The following is a 25,758-nucleotide window of genomic DNA, read 5'->3' as shown; positions in this document are numbered from 1 at the left end:
ATATTTGTTAATATTTACATTATACACACAAAATATGTTAATGAATGCACATGACCTTTGTCACGGTGCATTTGAATTAAATCACAATAAGCGCTAAGCTGCAATCTTCAGAGACACATACCTCCCTTTCCTTTATGCTTAAACTTTTCTTTACTAACTTCGTCTTCTGGCTTAGAGGGTGTTATAGACCAGACCAAACCCCCTCAAAATATATTGAGAGGATAGCTTAGACCCTAACTTTTTTATTTTGAAGGCCAGTGCCAGGTGTTGCGTTCTGCATGCAATTGGATTGATCAAACTACCAGGCTTGAAGCAAAATACACTTTATTCATACACTATAGTTAAAATGCAACAAAAGGAAGAATATATTAGAACTCTACTGGAAAACTTAACAAAATAATAGATTATTTAACTACTGAACAGTAACTATTCCAAAGTAATAACATCCCACAACCACACTCTTAGCAAAGGAAAGTTCAGTAAAATAGATTGTCTCACAGGCAATTCTCCAGTCCAGGAGGAAAAATATCAAGGGAAAATTCTGAGAGAGAGAGAGAGTAATGGGGAGCTTCCAACTCAGCTTCAAGACCCCAATAGCAACTGCTAATGTAAAACTAAAACCAATAGTTCTGGTTCTGTGGGAGCTTGACCCCACCCATTCAGGTTGCTTCTATTGTTCCAACTTAAAAAAAAGTACCAAGGCCTCATAACCTGTTTACTTGATTGCTTTTGGAGCAGACTGCCTGGCATCTTTGTCATAATCTCTCTTTATTAAAAACAAAAGCAGGACAAAATACATCTCTTAAAGCCTGGGTATCATCACAGAGCGGGAGCAGAAAATCACATTGCTTTATTTTTACATCAACAAAATGAGGTAAACTGATGCTGAGTAGCATGTAGCATTGTGATAGATATTTGTGGAAGCTCATGTTCTGAGATGGGCAGAGAACAGTCCAGGCAAGGTAAGATCAAAAACAGTGGTGGATAAGTGCATGATGAGGCAAAAGTGGAAATGAGAAATATTAAATATCAATGTATCGGAAGAACAGGTCAAAGAGAGGGCCTAAAGAGAACTGGAAGAAAAGAATGTTTCACATATTGTAAAGAAGTTACACAATTGAGATAGGCTTCATTTACGGGATTCAAGTTAAAACAAATCTAGTTCAGGTTCTGAGCAAGACAAACCAAGTCGAGGAAGGTACAGATGCATTTGATCATAAAAGTTAATTTATCACCTCTACATTTTATTTTTTGCCACTATTTCCATTACTTCAGGTGAAAAGGCTTTTTAGATTTGTCAAGGAGAGTTGCAACCTTCCTACTCCAGGCTCACTCCTCTCTTCCTTCTCAAAACAAATTTCTCACAACTTAGCTGCAAGCTGATGGCCAACCAACAACGGTTTGATCTTTACCTACTGACAGCTGCTATGCAGTCTCTTCTTACCAATAATGAGTAGAAAATGGACTGATTAAATGTGTTAGGCTGTGAAGTTAGAAATAAACTTATTTTGGTGAGTGCCTTTCTCAAACGCATTGCCTGATCTAATCTTGCTTGAAGTTAAAATCAATTCCAAGGAAGAGCAAAATGACTTGACACCCATGCCAAGGAAGCAGTAATTAAATACAATAATGGGTCAGCCAGGGCAAACCATTTTCTTAGCGTTGGAAACCAGGTGGAAATGGAGAGTGTTGCCTGAATTGATCAATTGACCTGCAGAAGAAATGAGACCAACATCTGTCTAAATATGAGTGCCTACTGTTGAATACTAGGTTTATAATTCAGAAACAGTTAGGAAGATAAGTCATAATATTGTCACTTAGCCTCTTCCATGAGCTGATGCAAATGGCACACAATGGCGCTCCCCTTTGTTAGCAGATCAGCTGCTCTGATCAATGAACTTCCTTCCATTGTTAGGTCGGAAATGAGGATGCTTGCTGATTATTGCACAATGTTTAGAACGATTTGCAACTCCTCAGATATTATAGCAGTCCATGTTCAAATGTAGCAAGAACTGGACAATATCCAGGTTTGGTGCAACCAGTGCCAAGCACCATTCGTGTTACACAAATGCTGAAGCAATGACCACCTCCAAGAAAAGGAAAGCTAACTATCATCGCTTGATATTCAACAGCAGTCCCATTGTTGAATCCACCATTATCAAGATCCTTCCATCACTGAAATCAATTTGCAATGTAGTAGTACCACATCATGTAATGTTTAGACGTAACAAGTTAATGCATAATGCATAAACTTGTATTTATGAAGAGCATTTAACATAACTGAATATCCCACAGTGCTTAACAGAAACATTACAAAACAACATGACTCTGAGCCACATGAAGATACATTAGGTTGATGGCCAAAAACTTGGTCCAAGATGAGAGGTTTAAGGAATATGTTAAAGGAGGGGAGAGAAAGAGAGCGAGAGAGAGAGAGCGAGCAAGAGCGAGAGGGGGAGGGGTGGGGGTTTAGGAACAGCACTTTCAGTTGGATGTAAAAAGATCCAATGCCACTTTTTCGAAAAAGTGGATGTGAATTCTCCCCAATGTCCTAGTGGACGTTTATCTCTCAGCCAACATTTGAAAAGAATGGTCAACTTGCTAGTATCACACTACTGTTCATACAATCCTGCAGTGAGAAAAATTTGCTGCTGAGGATTTTTGCATTGCAGTAAAAACTATCTCATTGGTTGAAAAACATCCTTGAACATTCTGAAGTTGAGATACAAATAGTGGGAGTTGTTTTTTTCACACTAATAAATTTATTAGTCTTAAGATGTTTGCTTATCTGCGAAGTTCATTATTTCTGCAATACTTTTTAGAAAAAACAAATAAATGTTTTCTAAGCATAAAGCAGTGACAACTGTTTAAAGACAATTCATAATAAACTCAATTTTAGCTTTCAGAAGGAAGAAAATTATATCAAGATTAGAATTCTTTATCCCTACTGTGTAGTCGACATCAAGGAGCATCATTGACCCAAAACTAAATTGATTCTCATGTTGTAAGAAGGGGAGAAAAAGCAAGTGCGACAAGTTAAGATCTTAAGAGAACACAGCAAATTGTGAATTTATTTAATAACTAATAAGCAATATTAACTTCATCAGAAGTACAAAGAATCTGATTCATACAGAGAAATGATGGAATGAACTAAATAGCAGAAAGATCACATACTTGTTGTTGGCAGTTTCCTGTTCTTGAATATCTGCTTCCACTTCCTTCCTCTCTTTCTCCAAAGTTTCTATTCTCATCTTGCATTCTTTTAATTCTTCTCTAAAATTAGAACATGGTGATACAAGAACATGCAAAGGTAAGTACACAGTTTTCTGAATAACATTCATCGAACATTACAGGAAATGCTATTGTTCTAATTGAATCATTAATTTGCATTTAGACTGAGTGAAACTGCAACAGTTCGCCTTTGAGCAACAAGGCTGCATTCCAACCTATAATATGAAAAGCAACAATTATGCTTTTAAAGTTTTGGCACCGAATGTAAAGATGGATTTTCTGATTTGCAGCTGAAGTGTGATGGTAAGTGAGTTTCATAATGTACACTCTGCCGTACTCTGGATGAGTCATCATGAGTGATAAGATTAGGGTTTGTCTTTCATCTTATTAATTATGCAAATGAGATGTTGAACATGTTTCCCATTGAATCTAGTGATTGATGTGGTTGCCATTGCCAAGATCTCTGGGTTCTAATACTCTTGTTGCTTTATAAACACCAGCTGGACATTGGTTCAATTGCTGCAAGCCACATTCGACCCATCATACTGTGGTGCTCGCTTCCACGCTGTGAACACATGGTGCAGAAGGAAATCAACCTTACTCCTCTGCTGGAAAGAAAGATCCGGAGCCACTGATGGCTGAGGTGGTGGAGAAATTTGTATTCTTCCTGTATAACTGCAGAAAGAGGTGAAGGGGGAAAGAGTGTATAGATATAGGTTTCTTATAGAAGTGTAGTTTTCTCACAGATCTGTAGTAAGGGACAAATGTATAGGTAAGGTTTAAAAGGTAAGGATTAAAATAGCACTTGCTTGCTGCTGCAGGGACAGATAATTAGTTGAAAGATTGTTCCCAAGGGAACAGGCCACGGGATGTTTCAGGTGGGAAGCAAACTTGTCTGCAAATGTTAGTGGCAAGGGGTCAGGGCTAGGCACAATGAATAACTGCATGTTTATTTTTGATAAAAGTTTCAACAGACATAGCCTCTAGTGTGATAGTGTAGGAGCCCTACTCCACTGATAGTAAACTGTGTGGTGCTGTTAAAGTTATTGCTCATGCCAGATGTGGGTTGTAATTAAGAGAGAACACGGTGTGAAGCTGGATGAACACAGCAAGCCAAGCAGCATCATAGGAGCAGGAAGGCTGATGTTTTGGGCCTTGACCCTTCATCAAGTTTCAGAGTTGTGGCAGTTTATTTGTGTAATGGTATAAAAGAGGTACTTTTGGAGAAAGTTCAAACTCCAGGGTGAGTCTTGGGCCCCCACACCAGTATTTTGCTTGACTAAAGTTCTCAAGTGCTGTTTTACTTTGCTGTCTCCAAGTATCTGACTGCCTTTACAGAGGTCACTCTTACAGAGGTCATGCCACCAGACCCAACCAACCTGAATAGAAATAATGGCCAAGCTCAAGTTTTCTCCTGGGTCAACAGGAATGACCAGTAGTGCAGGAAGAAGGTCAATGATCTGCTGCACTTTCTACCACTTCGTACTTGGAGGCCAGCATACATTCTAATTGTTCCAATGCAGATGTTTCTTACAAAGGCTGATGGACTAAACCCTCAGCATCACACACATCATATCCATTCAAGCCTCACATTCACCCCATCCTCCATAATCAGCCTATTCCTATTAACTCAACAGGCACATTTCATCACCTCTCCTGCTATGCATGATCACTGGTGGCTCTAACATCCTGTTCCAGCATATTCAATCCCTTCCTTCATCTCACTGCAACAAAAACTGGCTCACAACTGGGTTTACAGGTTTTATACAGGTGGGGGAGTAGTGAACAAAAGCCTTTGACTGCCCACGAGAAGACAATGGTGAGGCTAAAATGGGAAAGACTAGAATCGCTCATGTGGGAGTTGCCAATGAATAACCAACCAAATAAGCTCTATTGTGTTGTCCTTCTTTCTCATTACCACGAGTTCTAACGCATCCTTATTTTGTGCAAGCTGTTAGACATTTTCTCCAACTGCCTCCATCTCTCTTTTGTAGGCACATGCAGCATCCAGGGAACTCTAGCGTCAATCATAAAGGAGGAGATAATTGAATACTTGGAAAAACAAAGCTCAATTCACCAGTGTTAACATGATTTCATGTAGGGCAAGTCAAACTTGACAAACTTGCTGGAGTTCTTTGATGTAACCAGCAAGGTGGATAATGGGGATCTGGTGCATGTGGTATATCTAGACTTCCAAAAGGCATATGACAAGGTGCCATATTAAAGACTGATTCAGGAGGTTGGTTACAGGCATTTAAGGGTAGTGAAATGACTTGGTTAGAGAATTGGCTGACTGACAGAAAGCAGAGTGTTGGGATTAACGGGTCCTTCTCTGGGTTGTGAACTATAACTAGGGGTTGCCACAGGGGTCATTTCCTTGGATCTCAACTATTTACAATCTATTTAAATGATCTAAAAACTGGGATAGAGTGTAAATATCAAAAGTCATGAATGATACTAAAATAGGTGGGAAAGTGGGCAGTGATGAGCAGGTAAAGATTTTACAGATGGATATCGATAGGCTCGGACAATGAGCCAGAACCTGGCAGAGGAAGTTTAATGTGGATAAGTGTGAGGTTGTCCATTTTGTCTAGAAAAATTAGAGGGCATATTAGTATTTAAATGGGAATGGTATTTAAATGTTAGTGCTAAAGCCCTTGTATACTTAAAAGCAAGTCAAGGAGCATAAAATGCCTGCCTCTGTCAGCTTAAAAAAAACTACGTATGGATATGTGAGATGCCTGGCCTGCTGAGGTCAAACCAATCTGGCAGAAGCATTCAAGTCACAGGTGTCACTTAGCTCCAAATCAGATGGTTGAAGCCCTGAGGTGGTGTCTGAGTTGGTCATGGAGAAAGCATGGTGATATTATGAAGCTTGTACTTTGGTGCCGAGTTGTATGGATGGAGAGCTGAAGAGGATTGTTGCCACTAACTAGACAGGGACCTTGTACAGATGAAGCAGTTCCACATGTATAGAAGGTAGAAGGCTAGCACAGCTATTCTTTAAGCTGCACCAAAGGCTGACAGCCAAATCACCAGGCACCCTCTGTTTTACTTGTCGAGTTGTCGTGCTGTTTAGTTTCCTGATGCAGCATGGGAAAATTGGAAGTGCAATGCTGGCTGTTAGTGAGATGCAAATGTATGTAAATGAGCTAGTTGCCACTCTGGTGACATCTGGAACTTGTGAGGTACGTTTTTCTTGCATTCAAGAATCTAATCTTTTCACTCTCACCCATTTAGGTTGTCTTGCTTGCCATTAATCTCACCACACAAGGAGAAGAAAATTCTGCCTCTAGTCATGTTGAAATTACCAGTACATGAATGCTTAATATTTTCATGTAAGTTATTTTAGTTTATTTGAGAAGGGATTAACCAAGTTACATGAAACAGGTTAATGTTTCATTAGGATAGTGCAGAGAAGAACTGAATTTAGACATGTTAGGCAATTATACTCACGTGTCACAAAGCAATTTCATAATAAATGATGAAAAACTATCATATATATAATGATTTTTTTAAAAAAATTAGTTGAAGGGGAAGCTGGGAAAAAATTCAGATCCTATTCTTCATCTCAATGATAACAAAAATTTAGCAATGAATGAAATAGATAAATAAGATTTCTGGGATAAAGCAAAGCGACTGCATTTTTTGTTTCCTGATTTGCATCTCTGCCATGAAAAGTTTCTTGGCTATATTTATAGCAGATCTTTCAGTGGTTAGGCATTAATTTCTCTGTGGGGAGGTGGTGACACAGTAGTAACGTCACTGAACTAGTAATGCAGAAAAACCTCTGCAGGCAAGGGTTCAGATTCCACTGCAGCAACTGGTGGAATTTAAAAACAATTCATTATTCAAAATAAATCAGTTTGAATTCTCAGTAAGGGCAAGCATGAAATTATCATGGAATGTCATGAAAACCCATTTAGTTCACTAATTTTTTTATGGTAAGAAAATTTGATATCCTTACTGAATTCTAGTTTAGATGTCACTCCAACCCACAGCAATGTGGCTAATCCTTAACTGGTCTCAAAGTGCAATAAATTAAACTCAACAATTGCCAGCTGTGCCAGCAATGCCTATATCCCATTAAAGACAAAAATAAAAACCAATAACTAAAATTTGAATGAAACTTATATTTCCATGTTTACACTAGAAAGTTAAACTTTTAGCAAAACTAAATATAGTAAGAACCTTATTATTAATTTCAAAGAGAAATATTCAGTGATTCAGTCCTAAAGGCATAATCATTCCTCCTCATTTTCAAAATCTTTGAACTGAGAAGGGAATTACCACCTCCCATCATGTAAACATAATAAGATGGCTTGCAACAGATTGCATCAGGCATGAAGTTTATGAAACTTATCTGCCTATGTGAATATGATCAAAGTGGTTCCACAACAATCTCCAAGCTTTGGTGTTTCAATTTCCATCATTCCACAAAAACAGTAACCATGAAACAGTTGGCAATGCACTCTTTAATACAAGGTGATAACATCAATATTCAGATTACACAGAGTGACACTCTACTTCTCTAGATACATATTCTATGCATTATTGTGGTGACCATATTTTAATAGGTAGGTAGTTCATGAAGAAAAGACTAATGATCAGATTGGCCAACTGCAATGGCTCTCCCAGAGATAGCAGGAACTGCAGGTGCTGGAGTCAGAGATAACACAGTGTGGAGCTAGAGATAACACAGTGTGGAGCTGGAGGTACACAGCAGGCCAGGCAGCATCAGAGGAGCAGGAAAGTTGACGTTTCAGGTTGGGACCCTTCAGAAAATCTAATTCTCTGTTGTGATCTTTCTTATTATGTGATGCATATTGTATATCTTAAAAAAATTCTATGTTGTTGAAAAAACTCAATCTTGATTTGTTTGCTAATAATTTTGTGGCTGCAACTATATAAAACTGTAAATGACCTAAAACTGGCAGGGAGAAGAGCCCTTGGCTGCATATGGTGCTAATTGCTAACTAATGAACAACTAAGTATCCAACAAATTGTTAGCAACTTTTGAACATTATTCCCAAATAAACTAAAATTCTAATGATATGCTGTTCCAATAAATACAAACATAAACATAAATATAAAAGAAAAATAGAATTTAGTCTCTTGAAATTACCACCAGGTTAAGTGTCATCCGGAATGCTTTGTGACTTTTCCGTCGATTCTTCTGTCAGGAATATTAACTAGTTGTGCTGTGGGTACTGATGGTATTTAAATGGGTGCTTTCTCTAAAGACTTAGTGGAGTCTGAGAGTGCTGGCGATTCTCTCGATTCTTCTTTTTATAGCCTTGATGACAGATCAATTTCTTACAATGGCATTGGTCCTATGTTGTCAAAACCATGAGATCTAAATGTAATTGGTTTTTGGTATCTAAGTGCCTGGTTTAAATTGATTGGCCAAATTCAAAAACTTAGTGTCTTGGTCTGTTAACTGCACAGTCTTTTGATACAATTGTTTCAATTTGGGTACGCTCTGTGTACTTGCGTGCTTTCAAGCTGCTGCTCACAGACATCCATTTTAAATCTTTAAGCATAGAAAACACAACCTTTTAAAGGGACCACGCAATCTTTATCCCCCCCCCCCCCCCCAGCATTTTACAAATACTACACTCTAACATCCTGCCTCCTAATCCACAAGTACTCTAACCAACTTCACAACAAATGGCATAGCAAGTCACTTAGTTGTACCAATCGTTACAAAGTCTCAAAGAATGAAACCCAATAGATCACCTGGCATTGACACAGGCACCAGAAAAGACAAAACCAGAAACAGGCCTGTTGACCCTGCAAAGTTCTTCTCACTAACATCTGGGGGCTAATGCTAAAATTGGGTAAGTTGTCTCACAGACAAGTCAAGCAACACTCTGACATCGTCATCCTCATAAAATCATACCTTGCAGATAATGTCCCAGACACCACCATCACCATCCCTGGATATGTCCTGTCCCACTATCAGGACAGACCCAACAGAGGTGGCAGCACAGTGGTATACTGTGGGAGGGAGTGCCCTGGGAGTCCTCAACTTTGACTCTAGACCCCATGAAGTGTCATGGCTTTGGGCTAAACATGGACAAGGAAACCTCCTGTTGATTACCACATACTGTCCTCCCTCAGCTGATGAATCAGTACTCTTCCATGAACAACACTTAAAGGATTGAGGATAGCAAGGGCACAAAATGTACTCTGGATGGGGGATTTCAATGTCTACACCAAGAGTGGGTTGGCAGCAGTGCTACAGATCGAGCTGGTTAGGTCCTAATAGGACTTAGCTGCTAGATTGGGTCTACCGCAGGTGGTGATGGAGCCAGCAGGAGGGCAAAACAGACTTGACCTCATCTTCACCAATGTGCCAGCTGCAGATGCATCTGTCCATGACAGTATCAGTAAGAACAATCACTGCACAGTCCATGTGGAGACAAAGACCCATTTTCACATTGAGAACAACCTCCATTGTGTTGTGTGGCACCATCACCATGCTAAATGGGACAGGCTTTGAACAGATCAAGCAACTCAAGACTGGGCATCTATGAGGTGTTGAGAGTCATCAACGGCTGCAGAACTGTTCTCCAGCACAATCTGTAACATCATGGCCTGGCATATCCCCCACTCAACCATTACTAACAAGCCAGGGGTTCCACCCAAGTTCAATGGAGAGTGCTGAAAGGCATCCCAAGAGCAGCACCAGGGATACCTGAAGATGAGGTGTCAACCTGGTGAAGCCACCAAACAGCATAAGGAACAAATGATAGACAGAGCTAAGTGATCCCACAACCAATGGATCAGATCTAAGCTCTGCAGTGCTGCTACATCCAGTCATGAATGGTGGTGGACAATTAAACAACTCAGTGGAGGAGGAGGGTCCACAAATATACCCATCCTCAATGATGGAAGAGCCCAGTACATCAGTGCAAAAGATAAGGCTGAGGCTTTCTTAACAATCTTCAGCCAGAAGTGCCAAGTGGATGATCCATCTTGGCGTCCACCAGTAGTCGTCAGCATTACAGATACCAGTCTTCACTAGGTTTGGGCTGATAGGTGGGAAGCAACATTCACACAATTCGATTCACTCCATGTGATAGCAAGAAATGGCTGGAGACACTGGATGCTGCAAAGGCTATGGGCCCTGACAACATTCCGGCAATAGGACAGAAGACTTGTCCTCCAGAACTTGCTGCTCCCATAGCCAAGCTCTTCCAGTACAGTTACAACACTAGTATCTATCTGACAATGTGGAAAGTTGTCTCAGTATGTCCTGCACATAAAAAGCAGGACAAATCCAACTGGGCCAATTATCGCCCTTTTAATCAGTCTCCTCTCGATCATCAGTAAAGTGATGGAAGGTGTCAGTAACAGTGCTATCAAGCAGCACTTGCTCAGCAATAACCAGCTCAGTGATGCCCAGTTTGGGTTCCACCAGGGCCACTCAGCTCCTGATCTCATTATAGCCTTGGTTCAGACATGGACAAAAGAGTTGAATTCCATAGGTGAGGTGAGAGAGTCACAGCCTTGATATCAAGACTGCATTCGAACAAGTTTGGCAACTAGGAGCCCTAGCAAAGCTGGAATTAATGGGTATCTGCAGACAAACTCTCCACTGGTTGGAGTCATACCTGACACATAGGAAAATGGTTGTGGCATTGGACATCAATCATCTCACTTCCAGGACATCTCTGCAAGAGTTCATCACAGTAGTATCTTAGGCCCAACCATCTTCAGCTGCATCAATGACATTCCCTCCATTATAAGGTCAGAAGTGGGGATGTTCACACAATGATTGCATAATGTTTAGTACCATTCGTGAGTCCTCAGACACTGAAGAAGTATGTTTCCAAATGCAATAAGATCTGGACAATAACTAAGTTTGGGCTGATAAGTGGCAAGCAACATTCACACCACACAAATGCCAGGCTATGACCAACAGCAATGAGAGACAATCTCGCCATTCAATGTTGTTAACGTCACTGAATCCCCCACTATCAACATCCTGGGGGTTATCATTGACGAAAAACACAACTGAGCTCTCCACATAAACATAGTGGCTACAAGAGCAGGTCAGAGGCTAGGAATACTGCAGTGAGTGACTCACCTCCTGACTCCCCCAAAGCCTGTCCACTGTGTACAAGGCGCAAGTCAGGACTGTAATGGCATACCGCCCATTTGCCTGGATGGGTGCAGCTCCAACAACAGCTGAGAAACTTGACACCATCCAGGACAAAGCAGCCAGATTGCCTGGCACTGCATCCACACACAGCCACTCCCTCCACCTCTGACATTCAGTTGTGGCAGTGTGTACTACCCATAAGATACACTGCAAGAATTGAAAGATCCTCAGACTGCACTTTCCAAACCCAAGATCAGTTCCATCTAGAAGGACAAGAGCAGCACATAACATGGGAACATCAGCAACTTCAAGTGTCCCTCCAAGCCACTCACCATCCTGACATGGAAACATATCGCTGTTCTTTCACTGTCACTGGGTCAAAGTCTTGGAATTCCTTCCCTAAGGGCATTGCAGGTCATCCCACAGCAGAAGGACTGCAGCAATTCAAGAAGGCAGCTCACCACCACCTTCAAGGGCAACTAGGGACGGGCAATAAAGCTGGCCCAGCCAGTGACACCATTACCCATAAAATGAATGAGTATGTTTTTCAATTTTCAATTTCCATCATCTGATTTTAATCAGGTATCTAAAATTGTTAAATCAATCATTTAACCACAGGTTGAGGCAAGATCAGGAAACTAATAAACAAAATTTTCTGAATTAAAATTGGCATTTCACCAAAAGAGATAAATTTGTAACAGCAAAGATTGAAAGTCTTTTTCTCCCTGCTCCTCCTCATCATATTCAAAACAGTGCCTGGTGAAAAAAACACAAAGAGGAACAACCAGTGACCAAGAATTCAAGACAATCTACATATTTTGCAATGGCTAAGGATATCAGTCACCAATTGAACAATTATGGTCTCAGTTCAAAATTTAATCACTCCAGGATTCTAATAACTTTTTCTTCCTGCCTGTGTGTAACAGTTCTTTTTAAAACCCTGTACCTGTGTTGTTGTCTGTGTATATGTGTGTTTAATATCATGGTTTATGTTTATGTCTATCAGACCATTCTTCTATTTTTTAGTTCCTTGCATACTTATTCAGCTTCTCCTTTAAATGCATCTTTACTATTCATTTCAAGTTCTCCATGTAGGCACCAAGGTTCCACATTCTAAGCATTACATTATTTCCATGTTTCTCCTGACTATTGGTTACTATGTTATATTTATGACTTTCAGTTTTGGATTCACCCAGAAATGTAAACACCTACAGGACATTGTCAGAAATAGAGGAGGGCTGTCCTCAGAGAATTACTATTGAAAGTAGCCACATGCATGAACTTCACTGAAACCACATGACTAAGAATCTAATCACAAGGATTACCTTGCTCATAGATTCTCTAAAGATTTGAAATAAATAATGCATCTTAATTCTATTCCTTAAGTTGAAGTTGAGTTAGATAAAAAGGTACATAGGATCAGTCATTTAAAATTTTGTTCAGTTAACACTCAGGCATATACTCAGACAAATATATGGACCCTGATTGATATTCATATGAAATCAGAATTCATGATTATTTATATCATAAATACACAAAGTATATTTTTAGCTGTTACTATTAAAATAACTGAATAATTACAATCAGTCATAAGCCTCTGGGATAATAAATAATTAGACTATATCTTTATTGATAAACAAGCATGTATGCATGATGCCAGATATTGAAATATAAAATGGCAGGAAAAATAATAGAATCCTGACAGTGCAGCAAGTTTGATCCACTGAGTCTGCACCAACCTTCTGAAGAGCATCCCATCAAGACCCAGACCCTATCTCTGTAACACATGTCTAATCCACCTAGCCTGCACATCCTTGGACAGAGTGGGGCAATTTACCACAGCCAGTCCATCTAATCTGCACATCTTTGGACTGTGGGAGGAAACCGGAGCACCCAGAAGAAATCCATGCAGACACTGGGAGAACATGAAAACTCCACACAGACAGTCACGTAAGGCTAGAATCGAACTCGAGTCCCTGGCACTGTGGGTTTGGGAATGATTTCTAGCATGGGACTATTTAGTATTCACAAAGGTTGGATTTTAAGAAAACACAGAAAAATGTATTTTAGAAACATATTACAAACAACATAGAGTTCATTCAGACATCTAAACAATCTGACTTAACAGGGAAGTAAAATGAAAATTTACATTATCATCTGAAAAATAGACTAATGCATCTATAGCTAACTGTTTAACCTGACAAACTATCAGAAGACAATATTCTAAATATAAATATTTGGTAATATGGATATCTATGTTCATAGACATCTGTTAGAATTTTTTTGTCTGAATCTGAACAGCTGAAAGAGCAATGATGCAGTAAAGTGTCAGAATCCCTCAGTGAGATGTTCTAATTACTGCCATTGATCATTCCCAACCTCACAACATGCCTTGTGCAAATGAGCTGCCTGATTGCAAGATGTTGCAAATAATGCAATACCCTTTTATTTCAGGGCAAACAATTTTGCTCTGGCTGTCATGCTATTATCAAATATCTAAAGTATTATAATCTCTATACTAAAAGTGAACATTTGGCTGTCCAAAATACATCCTTAGGATTATATTCAGTGGATGCACAGTACTATTTCTATTACTGACCTATTGAACTGTATTAAGAACACTGTAAACACTCATGGAAGCGACAGTAGGCTTTCAGGTGTAGGGTGGAAAGGCAGAGCGTAGAAAGGCAGCTAGGGTGAATTTTAAAAAGGAGGAAGGGACTTTGCAAAGTTCAGCTCTTTTTTTAAATGCAGAAAGCTGCTTGAGAGATGGAAAGTGGCCCATAATATACTGGGAATCGCTTCCAGAAAATACCATAATCCTAAGCAATGAAAATAGGATATTCAGTCAACCAAAATGAAATAGACTAATTATAAATGGCCAGAAACAAGGAATCCAAATTTTAAACAGATAAATTAGAAACTCCTGGGACCTATTCAAATAAAAGTGGATTTTAAATGATTTTGTTGCTCTAAAATAATAGCCTACCTAGAAAAATGTCAAAATTTCAAGTCAAGTAAAGATTTATGCAACTGCACATTGAGTATACATGCAAAGGACTGGCATGCCTGGACTTCCACAGGTTTTCAAAGAAAGAACAAAGAACAAAGAAAATTACAGCACAGGAACAGGCCCTTCGGCCCTCCGAGCCTGCGCCGATCAAGATCCTCTGTCTAACCTGTCATCTATTTTCTAACGGTCTGTGTCCATTTGCTCCCCGCCCATCCATGTACCTGTCCAAATATATCTTAAAAGACCCTAACGTGTCTGCGTCTACCACCTCCGCTGGCAACGCGTTCCAGGCACCCATCACCCTCTGCGTAAAGAACTTTCCATGCATATCTCCCTTAAACTTTCCTCCTCTCACTTTGAACTCATGACCCCTAGTAATTGAGTCCCCCACTCTGGGAAAAAACTTCTTGCTATCCACCCTGACTATACCCCTCATGATTTTGTAGACCTCAATCAGGTCCCCCCTCAATCTCCGTCTTTCTAATGAAAATAATCCTAATCTACTCAGCCTCTTTTCATAGCTAGCACCCTCCATACCAGGCAGCATCCTGGTGAACCTCCTCTGCACCCTCTCCAAAGTGTCCACATCATTTTGGTAATGCGGAAACCAGAACTGTACACAGTTCTCCAAATGTGGCCGAACCAAAGTCTTATACAACTGTAACATGACCTGCCACCTCTTGTACTCAATACGCCGTCCGATGAAGGAAAGCATGCCGTATGCTTTCTTGACCACCCTATTGACCTGTGTCACCACCTTCAGGGAACAATGGACCTGAATACCCAGATCTCTCTGTACATCAATTTTCCCTAGGACTTTTCCATTTACTGTATAGTTCGCCCTTGAATTTGATCTTCCAAAATGCATCACTTTGCATTTGCCTGGATTGAACTCCATCTGCCATCTATCTGCCCAACTCTCCAGTCTATCTATATTCTGCCATAATCTCTGACAGTCCCCCTCACTATCTGCTACTCCACCAATCTTAGTGTCATCTGCAAACTTGCTGATCAGACCACCTACACCTTCCTTCAAATCATTTACGTATATCACAAACAACAGTGGTCCCATCACAGTTCCCTGTGGAACACCACTAATCTCAGGTCTCCAATTTGAGAAACTCCCTTCTACTACTCTCTGTCTCCTGTTGCCTAGCCAGCTTTTTATCCAGCTAGCTAGCACACCCTGGACCCCATGTGCCTTCACTTTCTCCATCAGCCTGCCATGGGGAACCTTATCAAACGCCTTACTGAAGTCCATATATATGACATCTACGGCCTTTCCCTCATCAATCAACTTTGTCACATCCTCAAAGAATTCTATTAAGTTGGTAAGACATGACCTTCCCTACACAAAACCATGTTGCCTATTACTGATAAACCCATTTTCTTCCAAATGGGAATAGATCCTATTCCTCAGTATCTTCTCCAGTAGCTTCTCAACCACTGACATCAGGCTCACTGGTCGATAATTACATAGATTATCCTTGCTACCCTTCTTAAACAAGGGGACAACATTAGCAAATCTCCAGTCCTCTGGGACCTCACCCATGTCTAAGGATGCTGCAAAGATATCTGTTAAGGCCCCGGCTATTTCCTCTCTCGCTTCCCTCAATAACCTGGGATAGATCCCATCCGGACCAGGGGACTTGTCCACCTTAATCTCTTTTAGGATACCCAACACTTCCTCCTTCCTTATGTCAACTTGACCTAGACTAAGCAAACATCTATCCCTAACCTCAACATCTGTCATGTCCCTCTCCTTGTTGAATACCAATGCAAAGTACTCGTTAAGAATGTCACCCATTTTCTCTGACTCAGTGCATAACGTTCCTTCTTTGTCCTTAAGTGGGCCAATCCTTTCTCTAGTTACCCTCTTGCTCTTTATATATGAATTAGAGGCTTTGGGATTTTCCTAAACCATGTTTGCCAGCAATATCTCATGTCCTCTCTTAGCCCTCTTTATTCCTCGTTTCAGATTCGCTCTACATTCCCCATATTCTTCCAAAGCTTCGTCCTCTTCAGTCGCCTAGACCTCATGTATGCTTCCTTTTTCCTTTTGGCTAGTCTCACAATTTCACCTGTCATCCATGGTTCCTTAATCTTGCCTTTTCTATTCCTCATTTTCACAGGAACATGTCTCTCCTGCATGCTGATCAACGTCCCTTTAAAAGCCTCCCACATATCAAATGTGAATTTACCTTCAAACAGTTTCTCCCAATCTACATTCCCCAGATCCTGCCGAATCTTGGTAGAGTCGGACTTCCCCCAGTTTAGAACTCTTCCTTTAGGACCACTTCCATCCTAGTCCATGAGTTTTGTAAAGCTTACGGAATTGTGGTCGCTATTTCCAAAGTAGTCCCCTACTGTAATTTCAACCACCTTGCCAGGTTCATTCCCCAGCACCAGGTCCAGTATGGCCCCTTCCCGAGTTGGACTACATACATACTGCTCTAGAAAACCCTCCTGGACACACCTTACAAATTCTGCTACATCTTGACCCCTAACACTGAGTGAATCCCAGTCAATGTTGGGAAAATTAAAGTCTCCCATCACCACCACCCTGTTTCTCCTACACCTTTCCATTATCTGTTCACATATTTGTACCTTTATCTCATGCGCACTGTTGGGAGGCCTGTAGTACAGCCCCAACATTGTTACTGCATCCTTCCTATTTCTGAGTTCTACCCATATTGCCTCACTGCTTGAGTCCTCCATGGCGCCCTCCTTCAGTACAGCTGTGATATCGTCTTCACTGGAAGAGATTATGGACATCATGCACTTGTGTAGCTATACCCAGATGACAGGAAATTCTGGTATGTCCAAAGATTTATGGTTAAAATCTGATGAAAGGAATGTTATGAAAAAGAAGGCAAAACTAGAACACAGTCAAACAATTGTAATCAACAGGTCCTAGATTCTTTCGAAAAAAACCTTGGCTATTATCCTATCTTTGCCCATCATGATTTTACAAACTTCCATAAAGTCATCCCTCAGCCTCTGACACTCTACGGAAAATAGCCCCAGCCTATTCAGCCTCTCCCTATAGCCCAAAACCCTCCAACAGTGGCATCTTCCTTGTAAGTATCTTCTGAACTCTTTCAAGTTTCATAACATCTTTCTCACACTGGGGGAACAGAAATGAATGTAGTATTCCAAAACTGAACACAGTTCTGTAGACCAACTCATCTGCCAGGATCTCAGTCTCTGTCCGCAGAGTGAGGTGTGAATTTCATATATGCCAAAGGTGCCAGAACATCTGGCGAGTACTTCCAGGTATAGCAAGATGGAGGGAGAATCAAACTAGCATCAGATGAGAGCAGCACCATAGAGACATTGTATTTTGTTTGAGATCAAGTTGGGACAGTTGTGCAAAAAAAAAGTTAGGCCTCATGGAGAGAAACTCAGCAAAAATTACACATTGCCAAATACGGTAAGATTCAGCCCATGGTTTCTAATTGAAAGGAAAATGCAATGAAATGGAATACATGTTGAAACGACAGAGATACTGTAAAAGATAAATTGAGATTTTGTGTCAAACATGAGAAAAATAATCTCACTTTTTGATATGCAGACATCCACATTAACACACATATCTTCTTCCCAATTCTTAAAATATGGCTCCTCCAGATCACTTAAAGGATTACAGAAAATATTCAGTACCTTATCTTTTGAATTTTCACATCTTTTTCCTGATGTAGTATCTCAAGCTCCTTAAATTTTCTCTGGCGTTTTCCGACCTGCACTCTCTCAGAATTGCATAGCCCTTTTACATTAGTAGTATCATTTTCTTCCCTTAAGACATAACAACAAATAGCAATGTTCTTAAATCAAAACAAAATAATCTCTTAGTTCTCTCAATGACTTTCACAGTTTGCAAATGCATTTTACAAACCACTTACAGTGCTTTTTGGTGTCCTTAATAGAATAAAAATGTTCCATGACATTCTAAAAGAACAAAGGGGAAATCATGCTAGATAAATTTGCTGGAATCCGTTGAGGAGGTAGCAAATAAGGTAGATAAAGAGTACCCAATCTATGTAATATATTTGGATTTCCAAGGGTGTTCAATAAGGTAATGCACATAAGGCTACTTATTGAGATAAGAGCTCTTGGAGTTGGCACTAGCATATTGGCACGGGCAGGGAATTGGATAACTAATAGAAGACAGAGTTGGGATATAGCAGACATTGCCAGGAATGGCAACTTGTAACTAGTGGTGTGCCACAAGAGTCATTGCTGGAGCCACAATTATTCACAATATACATTAATGACTTGGACGCGTAGTGAATGAGCTAAATCCAAGTTTGCAGATGACAAAAAAAGAGTTGGGAAAGCAAGTAGGGAGAATGACGAAAAGAGTCTACTAGGTTAGGTGAATAGGTAAAAACTTGGCAGATAAAATATAATGTGAGAAAATGTGAGGTTATGTACTCTGGCAGCAAGGATCAAAGAGTTGAACTAAACACTTTTCACCATATATTTCCAAATATATGTGATAATAAATAATTAATACATACTTTTTAATTCAAATGGGGATAAACTCCAGGAAGCTGCGGTGCAGAGGGATTTGGCAGTCCTCATGCATGAATTACATTAAGTAGCATCCAATTTCAGCAGGTAACAGGATAGGAAAATAAAATGTTTGCCTCAATTTCAAAGGGAATGGAATGTAAAATAGGAGGTCTTGCTGAAACTATACAAGACATCAGCCAGACTACAACTGAAATAGTGTGAACACATTTGGTTCCTTATCTAGAAAATATGCTGCCATTGAAGGCAGTCCAGAAATGGTTCACTTGTTTGATCCTGGGTACGGAGGGATTTTCACATGACGAGAGGTTGAGTAGTTTGGGTTTGAACTCATTGGAGTTTAGAATAATGAGAAGAGACCTTGCTGGATAATGTAAGATTCTTAGGGGACTTGACAAGTTAGATGGGGAGGGGTTACTTCCCTTTGCAAAGGAGTCTAGGACCAGAGGGCATAATCTCAGATAGGCATTGCCCGTTTAGGACAGGGAAAACAGGGAATTTATTCTCTCAGACAGTTGTCAATCAGTGGAATTCTTTACTCCAGAGGACTTCAAGGCTGGGTCGTTAAACAAATTCAAGGCTGAAGTGGACAATTTTTAAATCAGGAGGAGGATCAAAAGTTATTTGAATAAAGTGGTAGGTGGAATTGAGGTTTATCAAATCTGCCATGAACTCATTGAATAGCAGAGCAGATTCAATGGGCTAAGTGGCCTACTCTAGTTCCTACATATTATGGTCCAATAGGAGATGGGTAGGCTATTCAGCCCTTTGGGTTTGCTGTACCATTCATGGCATGGTGGCTCAGTGGTTTGCACTGCTGCCTCACAGCGCGAGGAACGTGGATTTGATTCAACCCTCAGGAGACTGTCTTTGTGGTGTTTGTAAGTTCTCCCCGGGTCTGCATGGGTTTCCGCTGAGTGTTCCAGTTTCCTTCCACTGTCAAAGATATGCAGGTGAGGTGGATTGGCCATGGGAAATTCAGGGTTACAGAGAAAGGGTAGGGGGATGGGTCTGTGTGGACTGCTCTTTGGAGGGTTCGGGTGGGCTAGTTGGGCCAACTAGCCTATTTACAGACTGTATGGATGCTGTTCCATGATTCATTAAAATCATGGTTAATCTAGTTGTGAGCTCAAGTCTTCTTTCAAGGGAGCTCTATAAAACATTAGTAAGACACTGAGGAAGTGCAGGAAGTGTGTTCAGCTGCAGCTCCTATTTGACCACGTGGAGTGGCTGCCGCTATGGACGGACTCCTACACAGAATCCATGATGTAAGGACATTGTGGATAATACATTTAGCAAGCTGGTTCACATCACAAGTAAGGCCTACACAGGCCAAAAAGCTTTGGGTGACTATTAGGAAGACTAATAACCAAGACAGGGAGTACAGAGGTTCCCTATGGTTAGCCGCCCCTTTCAAATATATACTGTGTTGGGAGGCAATGACCTGTCAGAGGACAGCAGTAACAGCAAGTTGGAGGCCCCATGGTTCAGTGCTGCGCAGCAGAGGAGAAAAAAGACTGGGAGAGGTTTAGTGATACAGGACTTGGTTGTAAAGGGAACTGACAAGTGGTCCTGTAGCCGTAAGCGAGACTCTGGAATGGTATGTTGCTTCCCTGGTTCCAGGGTAAGGGATATCTCAGAGCGGCTGCAAAGCATTGTGAAGGGGAGGAGGTGCCAACAGCATGGGTAAAAAAGGAAATGAGGTCCTGCAATAAGAATTTAGAGAGATGGTACTAGATTTAACAGGAAGATGACGAAAGCTGTAATCTCCAGATTATTTCCAGTGCCATGCATTACAGGAATAGAAAGACAGCTCATCTGAAACCGTGGCTAAAGGGATGGTGTAGGAGGGAGGGTTTTAGATTTCTGGATAATTGGGATAGCTTCTGGAGTAGGTGGAACCTGTGCAAGTTGGCTAGGTTCCACTTGAATTAGAACGGGACCAAATCCTTGATGGGAAGTTTGCTTGTGCTGTTGGGGAGGTTTTAAAAGTTTGGCAGGGGGCTGGGGCACAGAGCAGTTGAAAAATTGAGAGCATGGTTCAATCAGTTATAGAAGGAATGCTAAAACAGTCCAGTGGGTGGAGAACAACAGGCATAATAAGTAACATGGGAGATCCAGAAAGCCAAATTGCATCTATTTTAATGCAAAGAGCTTGCTCGGTAAAACAGATGAACTTAGAGCAATGATTATTGAATATGATACTAATGCAACCACTTAGACTCAAAAGGAAGGAGATGACTAGCAGTTCAACTTTCCAGGATACATAAGCTTAACTAAAATACGGGGAAATGCAAGAAAGGTGGAAGCATTGGATTATTAATAAATGAATCCATCACTGCAGTAATTGGGGAGTATGTCCCAGAAGGGTCTTCAAATGAGGCTATCTGGGTAGAGATTATAAACAAAAATAGGCTGATTACTTTGTTGGGATTATACTACAGGCCTCCCAACAGTCAGTGGGGAGATAGCAGAGCAGATACGCATGCAAATTACAGGAAGGTATGAGAGAAATGGGATTATACTTGTTGAGGATTTCAGTTTTACCAACATTAACTGCGATTGCCTTACTGTGAAAGGATTAGATGGAGTAGAATTTTTAAAGTGCATCCAGGAGTGCTTTTTGTGCCAATATGAATTCTGCTAGTGATGAGGCAATGCTGGACCTCATCCTAGGGAATGAAGCAGGTCATGTGGTAGAAGTTTCAGTAGGCAAGAAGTTTTAAGGATAGTGACAAGTTTCAAAGTCAATAATGGATAAAAATAATGTAGAAGTTAAGTGTCTATTATCATTAGACAGGATCTGGCAACCTGACTGGGAGCAGCTCTTGCAGATAAGTCCAAATTTGGAAAGTGGGAATCTTTTAAGTACAGTGAGAATTCAGGCGCAATGTGTTCCTTTAAAAAGAGTGAAGGGCATGGGATATTGAGAGATTGATAAAGAAAAACAAGGAAGCATATGTCAGGCATAGAGCATTAAAAACAGATGAGGCCCTTTAAAAGTAGAGTGCAAGCGGTTGTTTAAAAAAGAAATTAGGAGGACAAAGAAAGAGGTCACAAAATATCTTTGGCAGATAAGATTACGGAAAACCCCAAGGAATTTGATAATTATTCTACGAGTAAGAAAATTACTAGTCCTCCCAAAACTAGTTTCCTCAAAAGTGGCCTTATAGAGGTTTATAAAATCATCAGGGGCATGGATAGGGTGAATAGCCAAGGTATTTTTCCCTAAGGTGGGGAGTCCAAAACTAGAGGACATATCCTTAAGAAAAGAGGGGAAAGATTCTCCAAAGGATCTGAGGTGTAACTTTTTCTACAGAGGGTGGTGCATGACTGGAAAGAGCTGCCAGAGGAAATGGAGGAAGCATCTTGATGAGTATATGAAGAGGAAAGTTTGGGCAGGTTATGGACCAAATGCTGTCAAATGGGATGTCTGGTTGGTGCGGATAAGTTGGACCAAAGGGTCTGTTACCCATGCTGTATCACTCTATGACTGTAAGACCAGAGAAACAATAGGACATAATAGAGACCAAAGGGGCAGTTTGTGTGTGAAGATTAAGGATGTGGGTGAGATCTTATACAAATATTTCTCATCTGTATTCACAGAGGAGAAAGATATTGTAGCTGAGGATTTCAGCTGAGATGGTGAGTTACTAAAACATGTTACGATTAATAAGGAGGAAATATTAGACATTCCAGTGGGCATAAAGGTGCATAAATCTCCAAAACCTGATGAAATGTATCCCAGGTTGCTGCAGGAGGCAAGGGAGGAGATTGCTGGGGCCCTGGCCAAGATATTTAATACCTTACTGGCCACAGATGAAGAGCCGTGTTACTGAAGGATAGTTAATGTGGTTCCTTTGTTCAAGAAGGACAGCACAAATAGGCCAGGTAATTACAGAGCAGTTAATCTGACATTAGTAAGTGGGAAATGATTGGAAAAGTTTCTAAAGAACAGGATTAATCATCAATTGGAAAGGCAGGGATTGATTGGGGATTGTCAGCACAGGTTTGTTAGAGGGAGATTCTGTTTGACTAATTTAATTTTTTCAAAAGGTGACTACATATATTGATGAGTGTCGTGCAGTTGAAGTGGTTTAAGTGGGCTCCAGTAAGGCCTTTGACAAGGTCTGACTCGGAAAACTGGTCCAAAAGGTAACAGCTCATTGGATCCAAGGCAAGTTGGCAAACTGGATCCAAAATTGATTTGCAAATAGGACGAAAAGGATAATGGTGGCAGGATGTTTAGTGAGATTGAATGGTAGATCTCTACAGAGTACTGAGGAACAAAGGGACCTTGATGTATAAGTTCATAGAACCCTGAATTTTGTCAGCACAGGTAGACAGAATGGTAAAGAAGGCATTTGAGATGCTTGCGTTCATTAGCCAGGGCTTACAATGTGGAAGCAAGGAAGTCTGAGACTAGATAGGCTGGGTTTATTTTCTTTGGAGCAGAGGAGCCTGAGGGGGAATTTATTGAAGTATACAAAATTATGAAAGGCATGGGCAGAGATGATTGTGAGAATATTTTTCCCAAGTTAGATGTATCTAAGACCAGAAGGCATAAGCTTATGATGTGGAGCAAGTTTAAAGCAGATCTGAGATTAAAAAAGACATGTTTCCATTCAGAGGGTGTTAGAAATATGTCATGTGTTGCTGAATGGGTGGTGGCTGTAGGTTCTTTCGCAGCAGTTAAGTAGTATCTGGATGAACACTTAAAATGCTAGTGCATGAAAGGCTATGGACCAATTGCAGGTAACTGGGATTTGTGTAGTTTGGTGTGTTTTTTGTGTGCGTAGACATGGTGGGCCAAAGGGGCCATTTCTATGCTGCATGGCTCTTATATGCAGTTGTTAGTCTAGATAACCAAAAACCTAGTTAAAGTAGTAGGCTTTAAGATAGAAATCAAGCTAGAGAGGCAGTGTTCAAGAATATTAGAGAGTGGCAGCTGAACCATAATGGTTGCTAAATGTTCTGGTAGCTGTTGACATACATGCCTGAATATCTAGTATGCACAGCTGGCAAATGAAACTGCACTAGGAGCAAGAATTTGTAAGATATGTCCTAAAATGTATAATTATAACAAACAAATAATATGTCATCCTCTTTAACTACAAAAGTGTAATGATTAAACAGAAATAATTCTGATTACTAAGTCAAATGTAATAGAAACATCATAATCTTTGATACATGTAATAACACAGCACCTGAGGTTTATACTTGTAGTTTACAATATCAATCCTATAATTATGATACAATTTGCAATATACCCCTGCCAACTCAACACCCACATTTATGTTAGTGGGAGTGCTGGCACACTTGCCTCCCTCCAGGGAGAAGCAATGAGATGAATTACAGAAAACACCAAGTGAACTAATTCTTCTCAGTTCCTTCTTTTATCTGTGTGATTTGAACTCAGTGTCTTTCCATCCGTATGCTTGAAATCTAATTTTGTATTTTTCCTACAGAAATCCAAATGGATAATTTGGTTATTCTAGAAATCCTGGGACACGTTAACAATCAGACAAGGGGGCTTGCTGTGCCTTTCATAGATGTGTTTTGGGTGTTTTTGAGAAATGTTACTCTTTCAATTTTAGATATTGCAGTACAGCATGAACCAATTCAATTGTATGAATACTGAAGAGCAGGTGAAATTTCAAAATAAAAGTATCTTTTTAAAGTTTGAAACAAAGATGAAAATATAATTTTTTAGGCTGCTCCAATGAATGCTGAAAGTTCACACTCAAAATTAATTTGACAAGCCACAGCAGCTAATTTAAAACAACATATGTATTTATTGTTTTAATTTAGGATAAGTTTCTCTTGAGGAAAACAGCATAATCAAAAAACAGAATTGCTCATATTGATATAGCAGATTTAGAAATGTGTTGCATAAGAAAACCAGTGAGAATACTAAAATTTTTGGTGTGATCAACTATCTCAATATAGGAATATATTGAAACAAGAACAGCCAATCATCCTCTTTCAAGACAGCTCAACCATCCAATTAGATTGTAACTGAGAAAGAACCAAAAGAAGAGTAATGCTGTAAATCAGGAACAAAAACAAAGTTGCTGGAAAAGTTCAGCAGGACCGGCAGCATCTGTGGAAGAGAAAATTGAGTTAACGTTTCGGGTCCGGTGACCCGTTCTGAGGAAGGGTCACCGGACACGAAACGTTAACTCTTTTTTCTCTTCCACAGATGCTGCCAGACCTGCCGAGCTTTTCCAGCAACTTTGTTTGCAGCAACTCGAACTAACCTGCTTAACTTGAATCAATGCTCCACTGAGTTCGCCAACTCACCATGTAATTTCAGAGTCATCAACATCTGAAAACCCATCGTTGTTTTCCATACCTAGCTCCTCACATTCATAAAACTGTTCTTCCATATCTACAAATAAAAACAGAAATGCCAATATTTATTTGGCAATTGACTGATAGTTTTAAGTGGTCGTCTGCCAAAATTGTTCTTGTAAGTGCACTCTCCTTTACATAACATTTTACTCAAGACTTATACTAAAGCACCAGAGCATCTACATGGCCATTGTATCACTGAGACATTCACACATGTTGAATTACATCAATTTTTCTTTTTTGGCCCCCCAACAAGAATATACCAAATCAGGCACTAACTATGTAGAATGGACCAAAGTGGCAATGAAAGCTAATCAGAAAGCTTAGAATTATTTAAATACAATTATTGATAAGGCATTCCATTGTGGCTCTGGGAATAGGAACACAGTGATTTGTTTTACTCATTTATGGGATGTCAGCATCGCTGGCAAGGTAGCACTTATTGCCCGTTTCCTATTACCTCTGAGAAGGTGGTGTGAATCACTTTCTGGAGCCACTGCAGTTCAATGTGGTATGG

General features: G+C 40.2%; 1 protein-coding gene across 4 annotated transcripts in view; it reads right to left on the bottom strand.

Moving 5' to 3' along the window:
• cfap74 (cilia and flagella associated protein 74) overlaps positions 1–25,758 on the bottom strand; it is a 190,787-nt gene that overhangs the window by 152,627 nt on the left and 12,402 nt on the right. For 3 of the 4 annotated variants that reach the window (XM_048561032.2, XM_059638059.1, XM_048561033.2), the window contains exons 3-5: positions 25,191–25,278; positions 18,018–18,149; positions 3,175–3,273 (exon numbers count right to left, since the gene is read on the bottom strand). In XM_048561032.2, the coding sequence (XP_048416989.1) occupies positions 3,175–3,273; positions 18,018–18,149; positions 25,191–25,278 (319 nt within the window). Of the gene's footprint in view, positions 1–3,174; positions 3,274–18,017; positions 18,150–25,147; positions 25,279–25,758 lie in introns of all 4 variants that reach the window. The other variant, XM_048561034.2, reaches the window with a different exon arrangement.

The sequence above is a fragment of the Stegostoma tigrinum genome, chromosome 28, assembly GCF_030684315.1.
Source record: "Stegostoma tigrinum isolate sSteTig4 chromosome 28, sSteTig4.hap1, whole genome shotgun sequence".
NCBI lineage: Eukaryota > Metazoa > Chordata > Chondrichthyes > Orectolobiformes > Stegostomatidae > Stegostoma > Stegostoma tigrinum.
The sequence above is the reverse complement of the archived record's forward strand: the minus strand, read 5'-3'. Positions and strand labels throughout refer to the sequence as shown.